The sequence below is a fragment of the Trachurus trachurus genome, assembly GCF_905171665.1.
Source record: "Trachurus trachurus genome assembly, chromosome: 9".
Taxonomy (NCBI): Eukaryota; Metazoa; Chordata; class Actinopteri; order Carangiformes; family Carangidae; genus Trachurus; species Trachurus trachurus.
In genome coordinates this window covers 18,253,636-18,275,576 of record NC_139895.1, presented here as the reverse complement: position 1 = coordinate 18,275,576, position 21,941 = coordinate 18,253,636, and the positions used below count along the sequence as shown (strand labels likewise).

General features: G+C 40.5%; 2 protein-coding genes across 3 annotated transcripts; one reads left to right on the top strand and one right to left on the bottom strand.

Annotated features, from left to right (window-relative positions):
• Positions 1-9: 9 nt before the first annotated feature.
• Positions 10-8,009, top strand: rgs7bpa (regulator of G protein signaling 7 binding protein a; the record flags this gene model as incomplete). Its single annotated transcript, XM_083979548.1, has 6 exons — positions 10-159; positions 1,202-1,368; positions 6,151-6,281; positions 7,204-7,348; positions 7,645-7,715; positions 7,918-8,009. The coding sequence occupies 6 exons, from the start codon at positions 10-12 to the stop codon at positions 8,007-8,009; spliced, it is 756 nt and encodes a 251-aa protein (XP_083835674.1).
• Positions 8,010-10,418: 2,409 nt separating this feature from the next.
• c7a (complement component 7a) lies at positions 10,419-16,434 on the bottom strand. 2 transcript variants are annotated; one of them, XM_083979546.1, is made up of 18 exons: positions 16,349-16,434; positions 16,098-16,159; positions 15,921-15,996; positions 15,575-15,716; positions 15,340-15,484; positions 15,086-15,224; positions 14,427-14,570; positions 14,084-14,327; positions 13,501-13,614; positions 13,241-13,410; positions 12,861-13,089; positions 12,527-12,698; positions 12,280-12,367; positions 11,680-11,812; positions 11,412-11,600; positions 11,178-11,274; positions 10,876-11,063; positions 10,419-10,786 (listed from the first exon to the last, which is right to left on the bottom strand). In XM_083979546.1, exons 1-18 carry the CDS (start codon positions 16,352-16,354, stop codon positions 10,602-10,604), a joined length of 2,523 nt encoding a protein of 840 aa, XP_083835672.1. In that variant the 5' UTR covers positions 16,355-16,434; the 3' UTR covers positions 10,419-10,601. The 2 variants fall into 2 exon arrangements, with proteins under 2 accessions (XP_083835672.1, XP_083835673.1); XM_083979547.1 differs by having other exon boundaries at positions 16,345-16,391.
• Positions 16,435-21,941: the final 5,507 nt, after the last annotated feature.

Below are 21,941 nucleotides of genomic sequence, written 5' to 3'. Positions count from 1 at the left end.
TGTGTATGCATGAGTTCTGCATCGAATGGGCGCAAAAACCGCCCCAGATCCGCCGGGAACATCTTCCAGATCGGCAAGCCTCCTTACCGAGATCCACAAAGGAGGGAGAGCACCGAAAGCACCCGCAAAGCCCAGCGCGCTGTGGCCGACTGCAGAATGGTAGGTTTGCGACACGTCAATGCCTGCATGGTGCCTCTGATAAGGAGTGCTGTGTTATTATCCCAACCTTTCTTTGTTCTAGGACGCTTGGCTATCCCGTGGATGCAGGATGCACAGGCGACAGTTGTTAATAGCTGCAAAAAAAAAAGAGAGACTGTAACTCGGTCTGGGGACCTAAAAATAGCTATATGCATTTGCATTGCTTTGTCGTCAGTAAAGCCAAACAGATCATTTCGGTCTTCTGATTGACTCTGTGATTTGCATTTGGAGTGTGGAAAGCTGCTGGTGATTTGGGCACGATTTCAAAATTGCGTGAATTACAAGATTTACGGGGGGAGCTGTTCCTGATCATGGCACAGATGTCCTGTATTTTGACAGATGCTTGGCAGAAATGGTCATATGTGCTTCACCCTTTCATACATGAGTGAAGCCTCGTAGAGACTCGCTGATGGTTGCGGTATTGCAGGATGCTACATATGCAGAAGTTGCACAAAATGAGTGAAATATTTTTAGCCCAGATCTCCAGATCTGAGGCAAACAACCAAAGTTAGCATAATGGGACCCCCGTCCCCCTCCCCTTCCCTCCACACTCCCCACCACCTCCGAGCCAATAACAAATCAATTCATTCACCATGCACTCTGACTTTGCGGACTAACAGCAATGCTTCACGTTATTATTATTTTATATTTTTATATATTTTTTACTCAATCACATGTTTCTCCTAGACATCAATAGGCTTTTGTGACCATATTTGTGCAAGGTTGCAATTTTTGAAATATACTTTCACCTCAATGCAATTGCGCAAGATTACTATGTGTCCCTTGTGAGGGAAAAAAAGAAAGAAAAACAATAATAGCAGGGCAGCATATAGTGCTGCTCAGCATTTGCTTCTTGACTGACAAGTCAATGAAAAGGCCATTTCACTGCAATGTACTACAAAAAAGGAAAACACACTTAAGCAAAAGTTGTTTGTTATACTTGCACTTGTTATTGGGGGAAATAACTTCTTTTGTGTGATTTCATCGTCTCATTGTTACACAGATCGTCCAAGAATTCAATACACTTGTGGCTTTGTACCGTGAGCTGGTCATCTCTATCGGCGAAATCACAGTGGACTGCCCCTCTTTACGGGCCGAAATGCTGAAGACCCGAACTAAAGGCTGCGAAATGGCGAGAGCGGCACACCACAGTCTCTCCTTGATATCGGGGTGAGTTGGCGCGGACGCTGTCCATGGTGCTGAAAGTGTCAAACGCACCAGCTGGGGCCGCTCTGCAACACTGCTGCACCTGAAGTTGTAAAGGAGCTAATTTTACCAAAGTACATCTCTGATTTGCATAAGCATCCTCGTTTTTTTAGGCACATGTAAACTTAAGCCTGTTCCTCTCCACTTCAAAGAAATCATCCAAGTGTCTGATCCATTAGTGTGAAGCTGTGGAGTGGTGGGGGTGGGCAGACTTTACCAGGAAGCAATTGCACAACAACACACTGTGGCCTAACTGACCACTTCCCATTAGCTGGCCCTAAAGCGTTAATGTATAAAGTGGAGTGGAGGTGGAATGCATACAAATAGCCTATCTGAGATAACAGTATCAATAATGTGGAGCCAATGACTTTTGGATTGTCGTTTTTAATGTATTGTGAGAGTCTGCATGTGGGTGTCTATTTGTGTATTTTGTGGGCTGTAGCCCTGTTGTTGATATTTGAATGTTTCAGTACTTGGATAGTTCAGCACTGCAGATGTTATTGTTTTCTAGTGTGCAGAATGCTGAGGAGAATCTGGATTCTTGTTTTTGTTTTCTTTCTATCAGGAAAATACTCAAAATGAAGCAGTTGATGCAAAGCGATTATTTGAAGTTTTGCAAAAATCAGACAAAGTTTTAATGCTGAAATTTAGACTGAAATTGCAAGCAGTTTAAGTTTAAGACTATTGTGTTGACTATTGTGGTTAAAGATGTGGGGAAAGCGGCAATGCCGGTTAACTTGTCACTTCCAACTGTGCTCTCTTTGACCACATCATGGGTGCCAGTTTGAAAGAAGGGCTAAGTGAGGATTGGGATTTGAAGGTCGTCAGCGAGGGTAAGATGCCAGACGACTTGGCACCCTGAAACTTACTTAAATAACAATTGGACAGACTGAAGCCAGTGGTGAAAGAGATTTGGAGAATGTCTGCGGTGTTGCATGCCAAAGCCCAGGCACTGTTGGAACAATAACAGCCGCAGGTTTACACGATCTATAGCCCATATTCCTTATTATAAATGGCATATTTAAACTTTGCTGAAAACCTGTGAAATCATTTAAATGTTTCCTCACTAGTCGATTTTATAAAGATGAATTTAAAATGTATTTTTCCATACTCTGTAACCTATTTCCCAGCTCAATAATTAATCCACTTGCTATATCGTACTGTGATTTAAGAATGCATATCCTTCACTGTCTGTTACATGCATGACAAAATCTTTGCATGTAATATACAGCCTTTAAAGTGCATTGCGTGACACAGTAATGTGGATAGCCAGTAAATATGTCTTCTGCATGTTTCCTGTCATGAAGAGGCATGAATCATACCACATCCATTGAAAAGGGCATCTCAGTTGTGTTTTATAACAGGGCTGGGAAAAAAATCTTATTTAAGTCTGAAGAAACTGCAGTTTACTGTGCAGCACCCTTACGGTCTGCCCAATTCTTTCTCTCCAATATATGGCTTGTAATTACACAACTAGACATAGTTGTACCTGTCCCTTCAAGACAATGAGTACCATCCATCATGGCCTTGTGCTTGGTTTTCTGCTGTTGCTGCTGCTGCTAGAGTAATAGAGAGGGTGTGCAGCTTTAGTAAGAACTCTAAGTTCCCACTGATATCAACATCACTGTCAGAGTCATCACCAGCACCCAGTCTAAACCTCCTTCTCTAAAAACTCTCCAGAACATTTCTATGTCTGTCTCCACTGCTAGAGACACAGTGCTTGAATTAGACAGCACAGATCATTCCCCTTTAATTAAATAAAGCCAGTGTGTCTGAATGGTTCGAGTGATGCGGGGCCTCTCCAACGTGCTAGAGGAAAGCTGATAAGCAGGATAGCATTGATGACAGCTGTGCTTTAGCAACAGTACTGTAGAAGGTAGCACTGTGACATAACAAGGATGGGAAGGCGAAGCTTGCCGTTGAGGAGAGGGGAGAATGCAACTGCATGATTTGTGTGAGAAATATTTGCACCAGGTGCAAGTTTCACACCTTTCATAACTGTCACTTTCCCATGTGATATCACACCCACTGCATATCACCTGCTGTAGTTTCCCCCTTGAACACCAGATTTATGTGTGAAGCTGCAGTATCTCACAAAAGCTAGCAGTCAGCTCTAAATAAAAAAAAATCCTCAGATGGAGATTTTATATTTAAGTGCATTTTATAATACATTCTGAGGCATTTAAATAAACTAAAAACAAATCATGCACACGCTGGTTTTACTATAATATAATCAAGAGTAATGTAGCGAGGTAGGTCTAACTCAGCTCTTCTTAAAGCATCAAAACCAAGTTTCAAGAGGCAGTTCATTCTTATTTACTCATGCCAACTACAGCTTAACTCTAATCCAGTCAGTAACTGTATAAGTTTGCAACCCCTTTTACTACAATTACTATTAGTCATTATTCAGGTTCATTCAAAGAAAACTGTCAGTAGCCTACTAAGGGCTATTCTTATTTGTTAAGGTAGGCTATTTTAAAGTAAAAGCATCTTTGTGAATTATGATATTTGTGACACAGAAGATGTGAGCCTGTAAATTAAATTAAAAGGGTTAAAATAGGGTTTTTTAGCCTACACATGTCTCCAACACATAGGCATTGGTGACTTAAAGACCCACTCCCGTGAAAATCGTGTTTTTTGAGCTTTTCACATGTTCCTGTGGCATTTTTCTTGTGTTAGAGCACATATCAGCAGAAAAGGAAGTGCAAAATTGCATTTCTGAGTTTTTCTGCCTTCAAACTGCTGTGAACCAATGGCAGACTCAAACTGGCAGTTTCAGGGAGACTGGAGCTGATGTGTCACAGCTCCAGGGGAGGGCACTAGTGCTACAAGCTCCGCCCCGCTCTGCATCTGGCTCAGAGGTGAAAGGCTTAACAGCTCGGTGTAGCTGTCAAGGTATAACAGGTATAGCTCACCTGGTAGAGCAGCTTGCACTGTGAGCAAGGACTATGTTCCAGTCCGGGATTGAATCCCAGTGTGGAGTTTTACGCTAAACACGCTGAATCTGTAATTGTACAATGTCCAGCTGTCAGCAAGCGGGGGGTGGGGTGCGAGGAGGTGGCTGGGCGGGTGCAGAGCAGCGCAGTCTCCGCCCACCCTCCAGAGGTGCATTGCTAATGTGCATGGCTAATGAGCTGGTTTTAAAATGACCAAAAAGGGTCGCGGGAGTGGGACTTTAACCAATAACCTCCCCAGACACGACAAAATCATTACATAATCAGTCAGTAGTAGCTCATGAGTGGAAAATTGGAAAACTCATTTAGCAGACTAACAACACACTAACAGTAGCAGCTTGTTAGAATGACTGCCCATCAGGAAGCTCTCAAACACTGCACATCTTTAAGTGCCCGCTTGAGGCTGGCACCAGAAGCATGGTTGATACTAGCCTCACACTCAAACTTTAATGAAAAGTTTGACATTTTGCATGTGCCGCTTTGAGTGACAGTTCAGCGAGGTTATGCCTGCCACAAGCCTACCTGCAACTCCACACCATGGATCTGATAATATACTGTAATACACCCATGCTAAATTATGGGTGGAGTCAGGTGCGAGCAAGATGGCGACGGCGGAACTACCCACTTTGAGCTTTTTTCTCCCCGCTTTTTAGAAAGTCTATGGGTGATGTCACGGATGCTACATCCGTCTCTCTGGTCTCTATTTATAATATTTGTGATCCTTTAAACTAGACCGGACCGTAAAGAATGGTGAGTGAAGTTGCAATTATCCCGTGGACACAAATGCCAACAAAAACAAAGCTGCCACAACTATTAGCCCACTAACATCGCAGTGCCTCACACGGGAGCGTGCCTATGTTCCCACAGCCCTATGTTCCCTCTGGACTCTCTCTACCTATCTGGACTCTCTCTATCTGGCCTGTCTAGCCTCTGCCTGGTCTTTTTACTAAACTTAACCAACTCCTTTCTTCATTGCCTAAACCCAACCAATGGTGGGACCAAAGGGCTGTGGGAACATAGGGCCTAATTTTCAGTGACAAAAAAGTTAGAAATGAGGGAACATAGGGCTGTGGGAACATAGGAATGACCCCCCTCACACGGTAATGCTAGCAGTAAACCTGCTAGCCAGTAGCCAAAGCAACAGTTGCCAGACACGGGTGTACACACAGCAAAATATAACCATGGAGTTACTTACGATGCACATTAGTCCCGCTCACCAGACCTTTCTCCAGAGAAGAACACAGATAGATGAAAGGAGGTAGCCAGTTTCGAGTCAAGCTGGACGTCTCAAGCTGGTTCATCGTGGAGGTAAATCCAGACTAGCATCGGCTCCACGCTCAGACTTGGAGAGATGTTAAACTAAACTAAACTACAGCTGCTAAACTTATTTAGCCTGTTTTGCTAGTTCGCCTGCTGTCCGCAGTATGAGCTGGTAGTTGTCAGGGTCCCTACACTGTCGTCTTACCTTTCCTTTTTTAATGCATAAATGGATGAAACTGAGTGTTTGCTTTCGCCTGAATGCTACACACTGCACTGCTTCATCACACGTGTGGGCGGTCCCTGCGTTTGTTTTACACGCACTAACATGCACTGCACGCACGTCCAGACTAGACACCAAAACACAAAAGCACACCAGTCTGTCCTGTACAGTGTACACCATTAGCCTACTGCACTATTTATCCACACAGTTAGTTTTAAAAGTAAACCTCTCCCAGATTTTATCACTTCAATTTGTATCCATGAAGTTGCTCATTGTAACCTTACTGTGCTCCTGCTATATGTGTCATTTCAGGCCAGAGGATGGGGAGATCCACCCTGAGATCTGTAGGCTCTTCATCCAGTTGCAGTGCTGTCTGGAGATGTACATCACTGAGATGCTCAAATCTGTCTGCTTGCTGGGCTCCCTACAGCTCCACAGGAAAGGTTGTTACATGAAGAAGCCTCAGTGGATCTATAGCTTTAAACTAGTTTCCCTACAGAAGGTGCATGTAACAGTGTGTGTGTAGTGTGCTCATTTATTCACAGTAGTATGCTTTGCTCAGTTATTGTGTTTAATTCATTTTAAATAGACAACCAATAGACAATTGCAGCACTTTAAATGAATGGCTGTTAGCATCATTCATGTAATACCATCAGCAGCCTAATCAATGTGAGCAAATATACACCGATCAAGTAATATGACCACTGACAGGTGAAGTGAATAACAGTGAATGACACTTCATCATGGCACCTGTTAGTGGGTGGGATATATTAGGCAGCAATTGAACATTTTTTGTCCTCAAAGTTGATGCGTTGGAAGCAGGAAAAGTAGGCAAGCGTAAGAATTTGAGCGAGTTTGACAAGGGCCACATTGTAACGGCTGCTAGACGACTGCCTGGGTCAGAGAATCGCAAAAGCTCCATCTCTTGTGGGGTGTTCCTGGTCTGCAGTGGTCAGTATCTATCAAAAGTGGTCAAAGGAAGGAACAGTGGTGAACCAGTGACAGGGTCATGGGCGACCAAGGCTCACTGATAGAGAAGGCTGGCCTGTGTGGTCCAATCCAACAGACAAGCTACTGTTGCTCAAACTGCTGAAAAAGTTCATGCTGGTTTTAATAGAAAAGTATCAGAATACACAGTGCATCACAGTTTGTTGCGTATTTGGCAGCAAAAGGGTGACCAACACAACATTAGGCAGGAGGTCATAATGTCAACCCAGATCAGTGTAAACCTGTACCTTGTACATGTTTAATGAAGTTTATAACGATTAAGTGATCTGATGGGTAATTTAGGGACAGTTCTTGTTTTGTTTTTTGTCTCCATTCCTTTTCCTTGTGTTTTGATGATCTACTCTATGTGCATTCAAGGTAAGGATTCTTGTGGCCCTCCCAGAGTTGACACTAAGATCGAGGAGAGCTCAGACATCCCCATCCTGGAGGACACATCCTCCTCCCCAACTGACTGTCCTCAGCTCTGCTGGCTTGTGGCCACTGACATTGAAAACATAGAAAAGTAAGTGGACAAAAAATGTAATCTTGTCAACATAATTCAGTTACATAATTTTCATCATAGATAATTCTTCATTTAAAATGCACATATAAATACATAAAAGGTGTGTTTTCCCTTGTTTTCACAATTGTGTGTAACCTTTTATAAAACTACAGTCTCAAATATTGAAAATAGTTTTTGCTTGTGATGTTACAGTGTTGTTTGTCCTTTTGTATGTTTGTGTTTATGTGTGTCACATTGCACAATGTGATATACACTGTAGGTAAACTACAAAAAAGGAATTATTTGTCTCGTTGCAGAGATATGAGGGAGATGAAGAACCTTCTCAGTAAACTCAGGGAGACAATGCCTTTACCGTTGAAGAACCAAGGTAAGATAAAAGGCCAATACTTCACCCTCTTACAAACACTTCCTCATGTTCACCTCAACCCCATGGATCACTGAGAAATCTTCTACAGCCACAAAAGATTGATAAGAAGTAAAGAGTGATGGTGGACTGAAAAAAACTCAGCTTCAGAGCTAAAACTAGAGAAAATTCATGACTTGGCCGTGGTGTGTGTTCTTGTGCTCAGATGACAGCAGTTTGCTTAACCTGACTCCCTACCCACTGGTCCGACAGAGGAAGAGGCGGTTCTTTGGGCTCTGTTGCCTGGTAACCAGCTAAGGGCCCCGCCTTCGTGGGTAGGAGGCGGCAACAAAGACACCATTACCCACTGTCCTTCACCACTTGTGTCTCCCACCAATCTATTACTGCCATTTTCAAATAAATTGTCTCTTTCTCTTTTTTTTAAAGGCTGCCCATTTTATAATTTTATTTTGTAATACAAAGAAGAATTGTAACTGCAAATGTAATGAAAACAAATGTCATGAACATATATTTTAAGATATTTTGCAACAGATTTTCCCTTGTTTTGGTAAATGAAGTCAGATATCTGCTTGTCCAATGTAAAAGAGAATGAGAGGCCATTTGAAATAATGTCAATGTTCAATCACTTCCACAAACCCGAGTGAATGAAGTGAGGATTCATGTTTAAAAAAGGGAATATAAGTGTCAGTTTTGTCAGAAATAATGTGATAACTTATAAACAGATACCATCCAAATATTTGAGGATGGCACTTGCAAAGACAAAGCTATACCTTCGTCTGTCTAAGCTGAGATGACAGGTTTGTGCAGAGTAAGTTTGTTGTGTATTACAGTCTCTGTTTTCTGTTTCTTGCTGTTTTTTCTTCTTAATGTACTTAATTTAGTCTTCCATAAACCAAGAACCTGTACCCAACTTTAACTTTCCAGCTTCGGAATGGAATATATGATACAATACTCAAAAAGAAAACTTCTTTGCACACAATATCTATCTATAAATTGAGACATTAGACTTGTATATACACATACTCTTTACGCAATGCTCTCTGAATTATTTTCAAAGTTGGAGTTGGTTAGCAAAGAATGTGTCGGTTGGTATGAGCAGGGAGGGTCTCCCTCTGTCTGAGGCAATCAGTGCAGACAGAGGGCAGGCAGCATGGGTCTTGCTTTTTATTGATAGTGATCAATGTTTAGGGCACGGTGAAGGTACAGTAGTCAAAGCTGACATAGGTCATTTTACATTGTTAATAAAACTTTTGTTATTGAAAGTAATTAATGTGTCACTTTGATTTTCTTACGTGTCATCTTCTAAAATGTCCACTAGGTGGCGATAAACCACCAAAAGACAGACTTGTCTGACATTTTGTTGTTTTGGCTCTGCAAGAAATCAAAGAGTGAGTCAAACACAAATAATGTAATGGATTGATGGAACCGTAGGCAATCAGTTATGTGACTGATTGCAAATTAGGTGATTAGCTGTTATAAAATTGGGAGCAAACATTACAACATGCTTGTGCTCTGAGGTGAACTGCCCCACTGTTCAGCCTGTTAGCAGAGAAAACATTTTTATGTGGGAGCGCTACCATGATAAATGTCCATAACAAGTCAATGTTTTATTACAAGGGATGAAGAAATCGAGTGGAATAGAGAGTGATACATTTTACCAGAAATTAATCTGGTAGGATCCAGCTGGTCATCTTTTGTTTTTGCAGCTGGAATGAAGCATATTTTTGAAACTTACTCTACATGCCTCATTAACCCCTGGACTTAAGTGAACTCTTCTATCATATTTTATGAGTTCATTTTGTGGAAAGGCCAAAGCTCCCTATATCCCCAAACATTGCATTGATGAATAATTATATCTATTTTGAAACTATATCAGTAATGATCTGACAATTTAGCCTTTAAAGAACAACAAGGTAAAAACCTAGTGAAACCCTGAATTCTTCGATTCAGTTCACAAGAGGTTATTGAATGTTTTGATGTGTATGAAAAATAGTTTGAATCATACAATATGCTATGCCTTTATAGTCATCAGATCTCAACACAGTTGGTAGACACCCCTGGTAGATTATGGCCCAACTTTACGCCACCATCATCAAAACACTCACAAAAGAGGGGAGTGATGTGAATACTTTGGCTAGAGTGTTGCAATGAAGCTGTTCTCTTGAATTTAGAGCACACCCAGATGAAGTGATAGCTTGCCAGTAAATGCCTGAATATCCTCCCTTTCCGTTTGTGTGTATCCCCCCTTTAAGAGTATAACCATGTGTATTTAAGCGTTTAAGCTCTGCCACCTTCCTCTCACCCATCAGACTTTGTGTGCAACATAGTGTAATTGCACATCTGGTGCACAAAACATGTTGGTGTGACAGGGGAGAAAGTAAGAAGCTGTTGCCTTCACACACTCTTGAAGGCAGGTTGACACTCACTCACTCACTCACTCACTCACTCACTCACTCACTCACTCACTCACTCACTCACTCACTCACTCACTCACTCACTCACATACTGACACTGTGAGAGGGCAGCAAGCCAGAGGCAGGAATAGACTGTCAGCAGGGGTTTGCTTGGCAGGCTGAGAACTGTCTAGTAAGGAAAGAAGATCTTTAGAAACAGACCATCTCAGTCCAGAACATATTAATTTCAAACCTTATATCAAGAGACATGTAGTTCTCAATTTGTTGGGAAAAAAAGTACAAGCACGGAAAGGAATTTCTTTACTATTTATTTGGTTGTTTTGATACTTGTTACATTTTGTTTCATACATGCTTAATTGTGTGACCTTACGATGTAAAGTAGTGAACAAAATGAATTCTGTCAAAAAATATAACTGACAGTTTATACTGTATGTAAACTAAATTGAGCAATCATCAGCCCAGCCCTCCTGCATACTCAGGAAGCGCAGGGCAGGATACTCACAACTGACACTTTTTCTCCTTTACATCGACGTAACCCTGCTTCACACTCACTCATATTCTGAGGGGCTGCGGTTGCATCCTCCCCAATATGGACACACACATTTATTCCTGGGGTCGAGCAATCTGCAGTGTCCTTGCAGCGGCACTCGTTGGTTTGATCTGTAAGAATGGTGTGAAGATATAGGAAATGAATAACCACAACAACACCACACATTGGTATTGATTGTAGTAAACGTGGACGTCCCTACCATCACAGGTCTCCCATATGTGACATTTGGTGCAGCCTGTTGTGTTGCGCTGTGGCCAGTCGCAGTTGCTTTCTTCTGCTATCGTGTATTGCTTCCCTATACACTGCAGTGCATGCATTTTGCACACACTCAGAAGGGCTGATCTTCGAGTACCCGAAACAGCAGTGGCGCACAACTCCAAAGAAGAACTGGTGACAAAAACACCATCATCTTTGTAGGAATGTGATAACAAGTGCATGAAAATCAAATCTGATAATTCAATTCAATGTTCATATGACAAAACTGAGGGTTAATAAACATACCCGCATTCAAAGGCCATTCTGCAAACACACTCTCCTCTAGAAGACTTCTCCCAAGGTTTACATTGGACTGTGGGAGTAATTTCTTCTTGTACGCTGACTGTGGAATACATAGAAATCATTCTTCCATATTTCAATACAATGCAACAATAAATCATGTACAGTGTGTATGCACAACACTAAAGTATACAATATACTGCACGAAAACCATCTTGTGAACCTCGGCGTGAAATTTACCTTTGCTGCATGTGATATCTGCTGGATTTGGTGAAAAATGCAGACTAGGGTCACACATAACTGTTGCTTCTCCTTGTAGCTGTCTGCCCTCTGGACAGGACAAAGTGATTGTCTCCCCTATGTCATAGGCCTGCTTTAAAGGTGAGGCTAAGACATCATCAGAGAGGGACGCTAACCTGCACTTTGAGCCTGGAATAGAAGGTGGAGTTTAACAGAGTTACAATGCAATTCAATAGGGTTAATGTTAAAACTGTCACTGGTCACTCACTTGCACACCGTCCAGGTCTGGATGACCAGGTTTGAGCAGTAGTGCATTGTATAGTTTTCACACCAGCAAGATAGTAACCATCAGTGCAGGTGTACTCAACCCTGTTACCCACCAAGTAAATGTCCTTAGGCTCCTGCGGGGAAAAAAATGGTAACAAGGTGACCACAACTTGGTTTGATTTTTGTTTAAAAACACTCAAAATTAAGATACTAAAATATGGATTACCAAAGCAAGCATGTCTTTGAGGCATGTTCACCTAAATTAATACTAGACACATTCAATATTTGATTTCATAGCCTCTATCGTGCAAAATGTCCCTTTTATTTTCTGAATGTAAATATAAAGTTTCTACAGCACATAAAATCATTTCCCACCATTGTGCCTGTTTTTTCATGCTTGTCTCAAATGTGCTTTGGAGATTCAGTGATTAGGCTTATCAAATAACTTCTAACTAAACAACTGAACAAATTACTTGGCAAGTAAGTAACACTCTGTGTACTGTCTGCTTGGTCATACTTGAAACTAAAAAAGTTGCAATTAATGTGATTATGAACTGTTTGTAACCAAGAACAGAAAACTCAAGCTTTGCTTCATTTTTACCAGGATGTAGCCATTGATGAGAGCAGGTGGGGTTCCACACTTGGGAACTGGTGGGAGAGTTGCGTCAAAGCACTGAGGCTCAATGGTTCTGAAGACAAGTTGTAAAAAAGCAGGATGTTACTGTATATAGCAGCGTATTGACGAAACTCAGTGTGAAACTTGAAACTCACAGAATTAATTTGCAATGACTGCTGGTGCTAATGATACAAAATGCATACTGCATGATGAAATTTAAGATTGCTCTGACCGATAGTGTTGCAGATCTTGGTCTTCACATTCAGACGTCTCTGTGGTTTCTCCAATACAACCCTGTCCTCCATTTTGAGGTGATGGATTCGAGCAGGAGCGACTTCGTGACTTTCGATTGCCAGAGCATGATGACCAGGCAGACCAGCAGGACCAGCTACCATCGATCACCCCTTCAGAAAAAGATCAAAATTATAGCACACTGCCACACCCAGACAAGTTACTTTAAGGGGAGTTTATCATTTACTAAATTCTCAGGAAAAAGGAAACATGTACATCTACAGCGACATCAATTGGCTCAGTGATAAAGGATCTGTCTGATGTGCACTACCTACCTGGCTGACCCTCCAATTCAGCTCCGATCTCACACGCTGTTCCTTGTGTGCCAGGCTTACAGATGCATTTGCACTCATTTCCATCCATGATAGCAATGCCATTGTTTCTGCAGGGTCGGCAGTGGCAGGGGTGGCTCTCTGCAAGATACTGCTCTATGGCTCTGCGAAGGTAAATCTTTTTTACCCCGGCACACTGAACCTCTTTCACCAGCTCTGACAGTGGCCGCAGCTGCCGAAAACAGGGGTTAGGATGAGAGAGTCAAAGTGAAGAGAGATGGAAATGTTGCATGTCAGGATGATATACTAATAGGCAAAATAGGTAAATCCAACAATACATTCAGGGTTCTTAAGTTCAAGAGGCTTACTTTACTTTTCCTTACCTTTTTATTTGTGATCTTTGGAAAATATTTAATAGAATCAGCCCAGTTTGATAAGTGTTCCTGGTTCTTCTTTGGATCACCAAGCTCCCTTACGTTCAGTGCTCCGCTATACTGGGGGTCTCCTCCCTCAACAGTCACATTTATCTGTACATCATCAGGCCTTTTAAATTCTATTTTTAAAAAGTTAGGAGAAGTAATCAAGGACAGTTATTTAGAATGTTTAGTGCTTTAAATGTTTTTGAGTTAATATGAACTACTACCTTTTCTGTCTGTGAAAGAACTGCCGCCGCTGTCGCAATTATTTGAGTAAATAGGGATAAATAAAATCCAGCGTACACTCTTGTCACACTCCTGGAATGAGCTGCTCCAAGTCTCTTTGAAACAAAGGTAAAAACAAAAATTAGACTCAAAGATGAGCAGCAGCATTGGGGCAACATTATGGATGGAATAAGAATTTTAATCAACATGAGGTTTGATTTGGCATTAGAAATTTGCCTCTAATTGTCTACAGTTAAACTTGCATACTTTACATTAGAAAAACTATTCAATGTTTATTTGAAAACTCTTAAAAACTACATGAAAAAGTCATGCCTTGTGATCTTCAAAGAATAATCTACTCAAGAAAATATATTCTTAAATATGATTCACTTTCATCACAGATGCTCAGATATATTTTAGAGATGCAAAAGAGTTGCATTCTTGTTTTTGCAGTAGCACAAGAACATTACTTCATTCCCAAAATGTGTCATGGTAAAGAATCTCAACAATGCAACAAGCACGAGTCTGACAGTGGGTGTTTTATGTCTGTCATCAAAACGTTGCTGATGACTTATGAATCCTCACCTAGGTAACTTGTAGTTTCTGTATCAATCTTGGCCATGATTCTGAGGGAGCCCCCGAGGCTGCCCTCAGACACGTAGTGTGTACCAAACCTCTCCAGAACCTTCCTGTAGGCGGCGTAGTCATAGACAGATGGAAGTTTGGCCAGTGCCTTCCACAGCTCCTCCGATACTGAGAGGTACTGAGGAGAGTTGCTCTGGAATTGAGCTATCTCAATATCATTCTTTAAAATCATTAACCTGTGCTCCTGTAAGGAATAAAAAATAATTAGAAATCATTTACCATGTTTGATTTTCTGCTTTAAGTTTTCCTTTTAAAAACAATTGCATTGTATGATCCTACAAACCGTCTTTGTGTTATCTGTGCGTAAGAAGTTATAGTTGCTGTGTCCTGTTGTTGTCCCAGTCACTGTCCCTTTTTTGACAATCTCCTTCACATAATCCCATTCACTTCTGAACATTTCATCACGGAAGTAACTCTGAGCCGTAACCTGAGGACAAAGGTAACTGGACTTTCATGTCATGCCATTCAATAATCATATAATTCAGAAAAGCAAGATGTCCAACTTGTTAAACACAGCATACACAGTTACATTATATATCAACAAATGGAAATGACATTTAAAAACAGTGTATTTCAAATATTGTAGCAATTGCACCACCATTGCACGTTTACCTGACTCTAGAGGAAATCTCCCAAGCTCTATGGGGCAGTACAATATCTCTCAGCTTATTCTTAGGATTGTGGTTCCGTCTCACAGTTCTCACCAATCTTGCCAGCACCAAAACACTGACAGACTTAGTGGGAGACTAGGTGGTGCAATGGCATATCTGGCAGCTTGAGAGATATATTTGTCCCTTAAAGGTTGGTGGAGACCAAAACAGAGTCCATTTTGGGCTTCCATTAGGTTGCCAGAAATGCAACCTTGAATGGATGCTAATGGATACCTGAAATAAGTGGCCAACAAAATAAATGGTATCAAATGTAGGAGTTTCCAGAACCAACCATATGGCTGTACTGGATAGTACTAAGGGGTAGTCGATACTGAAGTCGGTGAACACCGCTGAAGATGGTGCGACATTGCCCACCATAGCTCCTTGTATTGATGACAATGCCCCTCCACAGTCCTGTCACTGCATCATACCTACAAAATCAACAACATAATTGCAACGATAAGCATATAGTACTATACCTGCATTTGTTTGTGCTTGTACGATTACACAAATGCAAATGGAAATAGATGAAGATTCAATCCGTACCCCTTTCCAAAGAGGTCACTGCCAGGTGGGTAGGGGTACTCTTTACACACAAAGTTGGCATCAGTTTCACAGGAACGTTCATCGAGTCCATCTTCTTCGCAATCCTGATCTCCATTACACACCAGGGACTTGCTAATACACTTCCCTGGAGGGCAAAATACAGCCAATAAACCAGAAAGCATCATCAATGTTTTGTCATTCTATATGATAATAGGAGTGGGCAGAGATTTCAAACCTGAACGGCAGCGAAACCTGTCTCCACATCCTTCCTCCAGAGGGCAGCCTCGTGTGGATTGACAGAGCCTGGTTTCAGTTCTTCCTCCACCACAGGGGTCCCCTCCAAACTGTGCATAGTCAACCATAGCCCTGCTTCTTGTCTGTAACCAAGATTATGGGGGGGGGGAAACAAAGATAAAAATGCCTTATTATGAAATATCTCAATTCCGAAAAATAAAAGGCAACAGTAATGAACACCAGTTTTGTGCATTTCAAAGAGATGCACTAATCATTACCATAGCTGATTTAATTTTAAACAAGATCATAAGAGTGAGGAACAAGTTGGCAAAATCGACCCTTCTAACCTGTAGTTTGGTGCATGGATCACACTCTGACCAACCACCAAAGGGACCCCACTGGCAATTAACTCTCTGACAAAACCTTGGAAATAACATTTAAATCAAATGATTTAATAAATGAAAACAATTCATTCCAAGAATTTCAATGATGCCTGTGAAACAATAAAGGAAAAAGTAATTTACCCTTTGGGAATGAACAGTAATAGCAGCCATGGCAAGACCGCTAAAAAGAGTTGTGCAATGTTCTGAAGAAGTGAGAGAAGAGAGGATGAGAGCTGGAAACTGGGTAGATTGTGAAGATGATATAGCAACAATAAACACAACAAGGTGAATGACAAAATACTCCCACTCTGGAATTGCACAATGCAGATCTTTTACAAAAGTTTGAAAATGTGTTTGTGATATCCTCATTACTGTGTGTCAAATTTACCTACCTTCATGGTGAACGAAGAACAGCACAGAAGAAGAGGCTTGAACAAGGTCTGACGCAGTTTTGCAGTTACATTTTGTTCTTGTTGGGGAGTTACAGTATACTCTCAGAGGGAGTAGGAAAAAAAATGTGAACACATGATAAACTGGAAATGTGGAAAAATTCTTGAGAAACTCCTCCTACCCCCCACCCCCTCCTGTTCTTGGACTGGTACCCAAACAAACTCATTTTAAGGTTCACTCATCCACTTGTCATAAAGGTTCCAACCTATTAATCTCAGCACTCACTTGTCTTAAAAGTTGAGGCTGTTTGCCATCTGAGCAAAGAATGGGCTGTGTGAAAAGTCCCAAGACAACTGCACCGACTTGTTCAACTTTCTATCCATCCCCCCAAACTCACATGACAAACAAAATGACCTGAACTTGTCATTATCTCAACGCTTACTGTTCTTGTACCAATTTTTAGTTGTGAGCATTTGTAACAATTCATGCTTCACAATTCATGCCTTATTCAATGATACATACTACAAACAGTTCATTTAGTCTAAATAACAGTTAAAGAAGGGGGCCTGCTGCAGGGGATAACTTATGACACAATCAGGGGGTAGATACAAAAACGCACTTGTTATTGTGTATTGACTTGAGAGTTGTGATGTGGACTAGCAAACACTGGAGGGCAACAGAGATTTGAGGACTGTTTCCTCCTCATGGCTTTTCAAAGAAGAGGAAATTTGTGTCTATAAGTGGAATTGATTTCATAACACTTCTGAGGAAAACTGCAACAAGGCCTCTGGGATCATGGCATGGGATCCATTAAGGCATTGCCAGAGGTTGCATGAATCCAGATTAGATTAAAATGATTATCTTTGCCATTTCTCCAAAGAGTTCAGAGAGACAGGGAGGCGAGGGTGGTAAGATGATGGAGTCCATGACAATCTGCTATATCTCTTTCATTTCTTGTGATTCTCTGCTATCCAATGAGGATGTGTTCCCACATTTGTATGTGGAATGCACTTCTCTGTCTAATTATGGACATATATCACAGGCAGACAGGGGGCCACGCTGTGCATATCCATCACATAATGGCCGCCCAAGAGGGAATAAATGTTTTGTTTTTTAGCAGCTGTAGAGCAGCCGAACTTGTGTTAGTGAGCATTAATTCCTGCTGCCTATCATTTCCGGACCATTTGGTCCTGCCTTACAACTAGGATGTTAAATTAATGTGCACTTCAACCTAAATTCATTGCAAATGACAGTTAAGATGCTTTTAACTGCGGTAGCAGTGGTATTTTGGAGATGGAAATACACCTCTCTGACTCTGAACCAAAAGCTGAGTCATTAAATAGAAAAAAATTAGAAAGACAAGCTCAAATACTTCATACTCACAATCTCTGCCTTTCATTCACTGAGAACTACATCTCCTTCAAGGTAAGCATCCCATTCAATTCCATTCATCCTGTAGCTAAAGCAATTTAAGAGCAATGCAGAAATTGCATGGCATTTTGAAAAGCAAGCCTTTTATATGACGGTACACTGCAGTACACTTTATTATTTTGTAGTGCAAATATTTGATTATATGTGGCTCCTGAGTCCTGTCACAAAAAAGTATCATAAAAACTGGGATTTTGAGCACTGTATCACCAGAGGTAATCCAGATACTGTACATACTTTGTGCATAATAGACTGAGATAATGGCTGGCGGTTTCAAGTGATTTCCTGTATTTCTTAAATGACCACCCAATGCTTAATGACTCAGCTACTGTACTGCAGTGAGCCAAGTCCCAGCACCTCAGGCTAGAATAACAGTTGGCTCAGACAATAGGCCACCAGACCGTGCCCTCCATTAGTGCCGCTTCTGTGGATCTCATGTTGTCGAGAGGGCCATCACTGACTGCCATCTGCCTTGGAACTTTGGTCTGCCAGAGAATGACAGTCTGTGAGACTCAGACAGAGAGTCAATGAATATGCTGCTAATGTGCTTACTCACCTCAAGAGTAGACCACATACTGAATTTCAACAAGTTTGTCTTGATGTTGCTCTTGTAGCCTCGTGGTTAAAATAACATCAACATCTCTGTTGTGTAGTGTGGGATGCATATGAAAAACACAAGATATTTAAAACATTTAGCAGCTTTTTGACTAATTATCAACATCTAGGTTGGTTAGTCAATATACAGTGGGTCCCAAATTAGCTGTTTTGTTTCATTTGTATCAGATATTTTTTCACACAGCTACGTGATCATTAAACCCCCCAGGCCCTCAGATGTCCCCTAGACATTTTTGTCCACCTCTCACACTTTCCCAACTCGCCACGGTCAAATGAAAGGTCACTGGGGCCTGATTTTTGGAAAGAAGGTGTAACTTTGGGTAAACTCTGGATGTCCAGAGTTTCAGAATGAAAGTCCATTCAGATATCCAACAGATATCACAATGAAACTTCCCAAGTTTATCACTCACATTAAGACAAATATTTTTTGTATTACAAGTTTTGTCAAATTGTATGTTTAAATATGTAAATGCGGCAATATCTAATGAAATATGTGCTAATTTGCAGACATTTCCAGAACTGCCACTTTCAAAATTCTTGTTTTATTTGGTTGACATACTGTATTAGAGTCAGAAGTTTTTACAGAGGGGATTTTGGATATCTCTTTTTATCACTCTGTAAATGAGAAAATACTGTCACCAAAAAAAAAAAAAAAATGTTGCCATGTATTTTGGAATAAAATATATATATGAATGATATATCAACAATCCCCTCTGTAAAAACCTTCAGAATATAGACAGGAATAAAAATAATAATAATAACAAGTAAAATAATAAAATAAAAATATAGTAGTCACTGACAATAGAGAAATCATGTGTTTTTGCAGCAAAAACAACTGGCCAGGAAGGGGTAAAAAAAAATTGAAACCCATGTCAAAAGTGATGTTCATGTTTAGTCAAAACCCAGCCTTATATGTATCACAAATATTTTGGGAGTAACTGATGTTAAATGTCTCTCACTGTGGGTGGACATTTTTGTCCAGGGGTCATGCATGTGGTAAAAATTGTGTTTCAGTGAAAACAGTCTGGGTGTATTTTTGGTTCTAATTTTATTTTCCACCACTGAATGATGATAAATCATTCTTTTTTAATTTGACCTTTTGCAATTGTGTTTTGTCCTATGCATGGTTTATTTGTGATGCTTTTTATATGTGCTTTTGCTTTGAATACAGTTTGTGATCTCAACAACATTGCAAATGAGGACAAAGCCTCAATGTCCATTTCAAGAATAAATAAAGGTTTGAATGAATAAAACACCCAATAACTGATTACGGTAATGTCATAAACCTTAACCTTTGTGACATTTTGAATACATGGATTTCAGTTGTCAGGTCATTGAGGGTCACTAGCCAAAAGGTTGGAAATCATTGACCAAAATGAATTGATTTTTAGCAGATTGTATTACATTTTGGCGTCTCTGTCCATTTTAACATGCCATGGCTATACCCTGTACAAATGGTACACAGCACGAGCGGCTGCTGAAACTACTCTGCCTCCTCCTCACTCTCCAAACTTCTCTGAAACTGTGCATTTTGTTGCTGCCCCTCTTAAAACTGTCTGAATACCATCATCCATCTCTACCTCCCACACCTCTGCCTCCCCCTCATGTTTGTATTTGTCCAAGTGTATGTCTCTGTGTGAGTGTGTGCGACAGAGAAAGACAGACAAGACACAAACATGCACACACTCTTACACAATGAACAAAATATTTCCTTTTTTCACATTTCTTGAGCAACAGACTGACAATAAAATCCAAGGTCATATTTATATTCATGCCTTTCTTTCACTTTTTCCTCAAAAAGCATAGTGAGCTGAAGTGCATTAGCCCATTAATTAGCAAAAAAAAAGAATCATACAAAGAAAGTGCATGCATGTTCCTTTTCCTTCCCTCAACCACTTAAGTGTGCTATAAAAACACATAATACCCATCCAGTCCAACTCAGCTGATGATGCTGCTGTTGCTCAGATTCTCTTGATAACAGGTAAGTGCAAAGCAACAATAATATGATGAGTACCTAAAGGATTGGTTACCAGGTGCGTACAATGCATAAGTCAAATGACAGATGGTCAGAATGACTCAACGAAAAATAAAAAATCTATTCTGGATTTGATTTATTTTGTTTTTTCAAGTAAGGACATCAAAGCTACAGCAAGATGCGCTCACACAAAATCAGCCGCTCAGCTTTAGTTAGAGTTATCTGTTTTCTCTTTGTGAGCAACACCTGGCTGCCTGCAGACTGGAAGCACAGTCTCAGCAAGGTCACTCCAAGTGGTAAAGCCCAACCACCTCCATGCAGTTTTTCCTGGAAGCTGGATGATTTTCAGATGCTCCTCTGTACAGACAACTGGCATGTGACCTTAAAAGCTTCAACTCAGCTTTAGATTTTGTTTTAGAGTGAGACCATTGCTGATTGAATTAAATTACAGTTTCATTTTTGCTTCTGTGCAGCTAACCAACCACCACTCAACAAGCCAGAGACGGGTCAGGAAATGATGCTTCAATTAGTCACTTAGTAGGCATAGAAGCTTTATTTGATCGGCCATTTTCCACTTAGAACAGTCACTTTCATTGGAACGAAGGTTTTTGATTTTACAACAGCAAGGGACTCTTTTTCACAGCAGAACATAAAGGCAACGAGAACAGTTTGGACCAGGGAAGACACAAATGTCCTTACAACACAATTTGCTCCTTTGTGTGGGTTCATTCTTAAACTGTGTTGTGTAGCCTAGTAGTAAGTGCGACATTAAAAAAAACAAAAAACAAAAAAAACTTGGGGATTTGTTTTAAAGGTTGAAAACATTTCCAGCTGAGATGCACTTATGCTCTAAAGAACAATATGGATAAATTAACAGCACAGACCTAATGAACCCTTGTAAGATTTATGTAGAAGTTCTTGGATTGTCCATAAACAAGTACCAAATAAGTATGGAAGAAAGAAGCAGCTGAAAGTTAAGAAATAATTGTCAATGACCCTTCGCAATAGTTTTAATAATTTACAATTTATCGGCAGTATACTATTTGCAATTACAGTACAGTATGTACAAACTTTTCACGATATAAAACATTTTAACATGAAACCACACTGAAGTCATAGAAGTACTGTTTGAACTTTAAAACTTGAACTCATTTTCACATTTAAGCATACGATACAAACATGTCTTCCTAGCAGATACTCAGTCACTCCATCACATGAGACTTTTTAGAAATGGCACAGTTACTCACAAGACACATACATTCACAAATCCAAAGAGAGGAGTTTTCTGTTTTTGGCTTTACATTACCAAACTAGACAACAATGTCCTTACAGGATACATTCTCATTCAAAATGCCAGACAGATCATAAGGTGTGTGGAGGATGTTTGACTACGATGCAACATTGTTGTTTTTTTTCATGCATAATGTGTAAAACCTTGCAATAAAAATATTTTGAGTGTTGTTGTCTTTCTGGGTGTCATTTCAGGGTACTCTTCTGTCTTAGTAGAGACACTGAAGGGTAAAGAATGAAATGCATTTCACATACATAAAAAATGAGAGTGCTAAATGTATATTGCA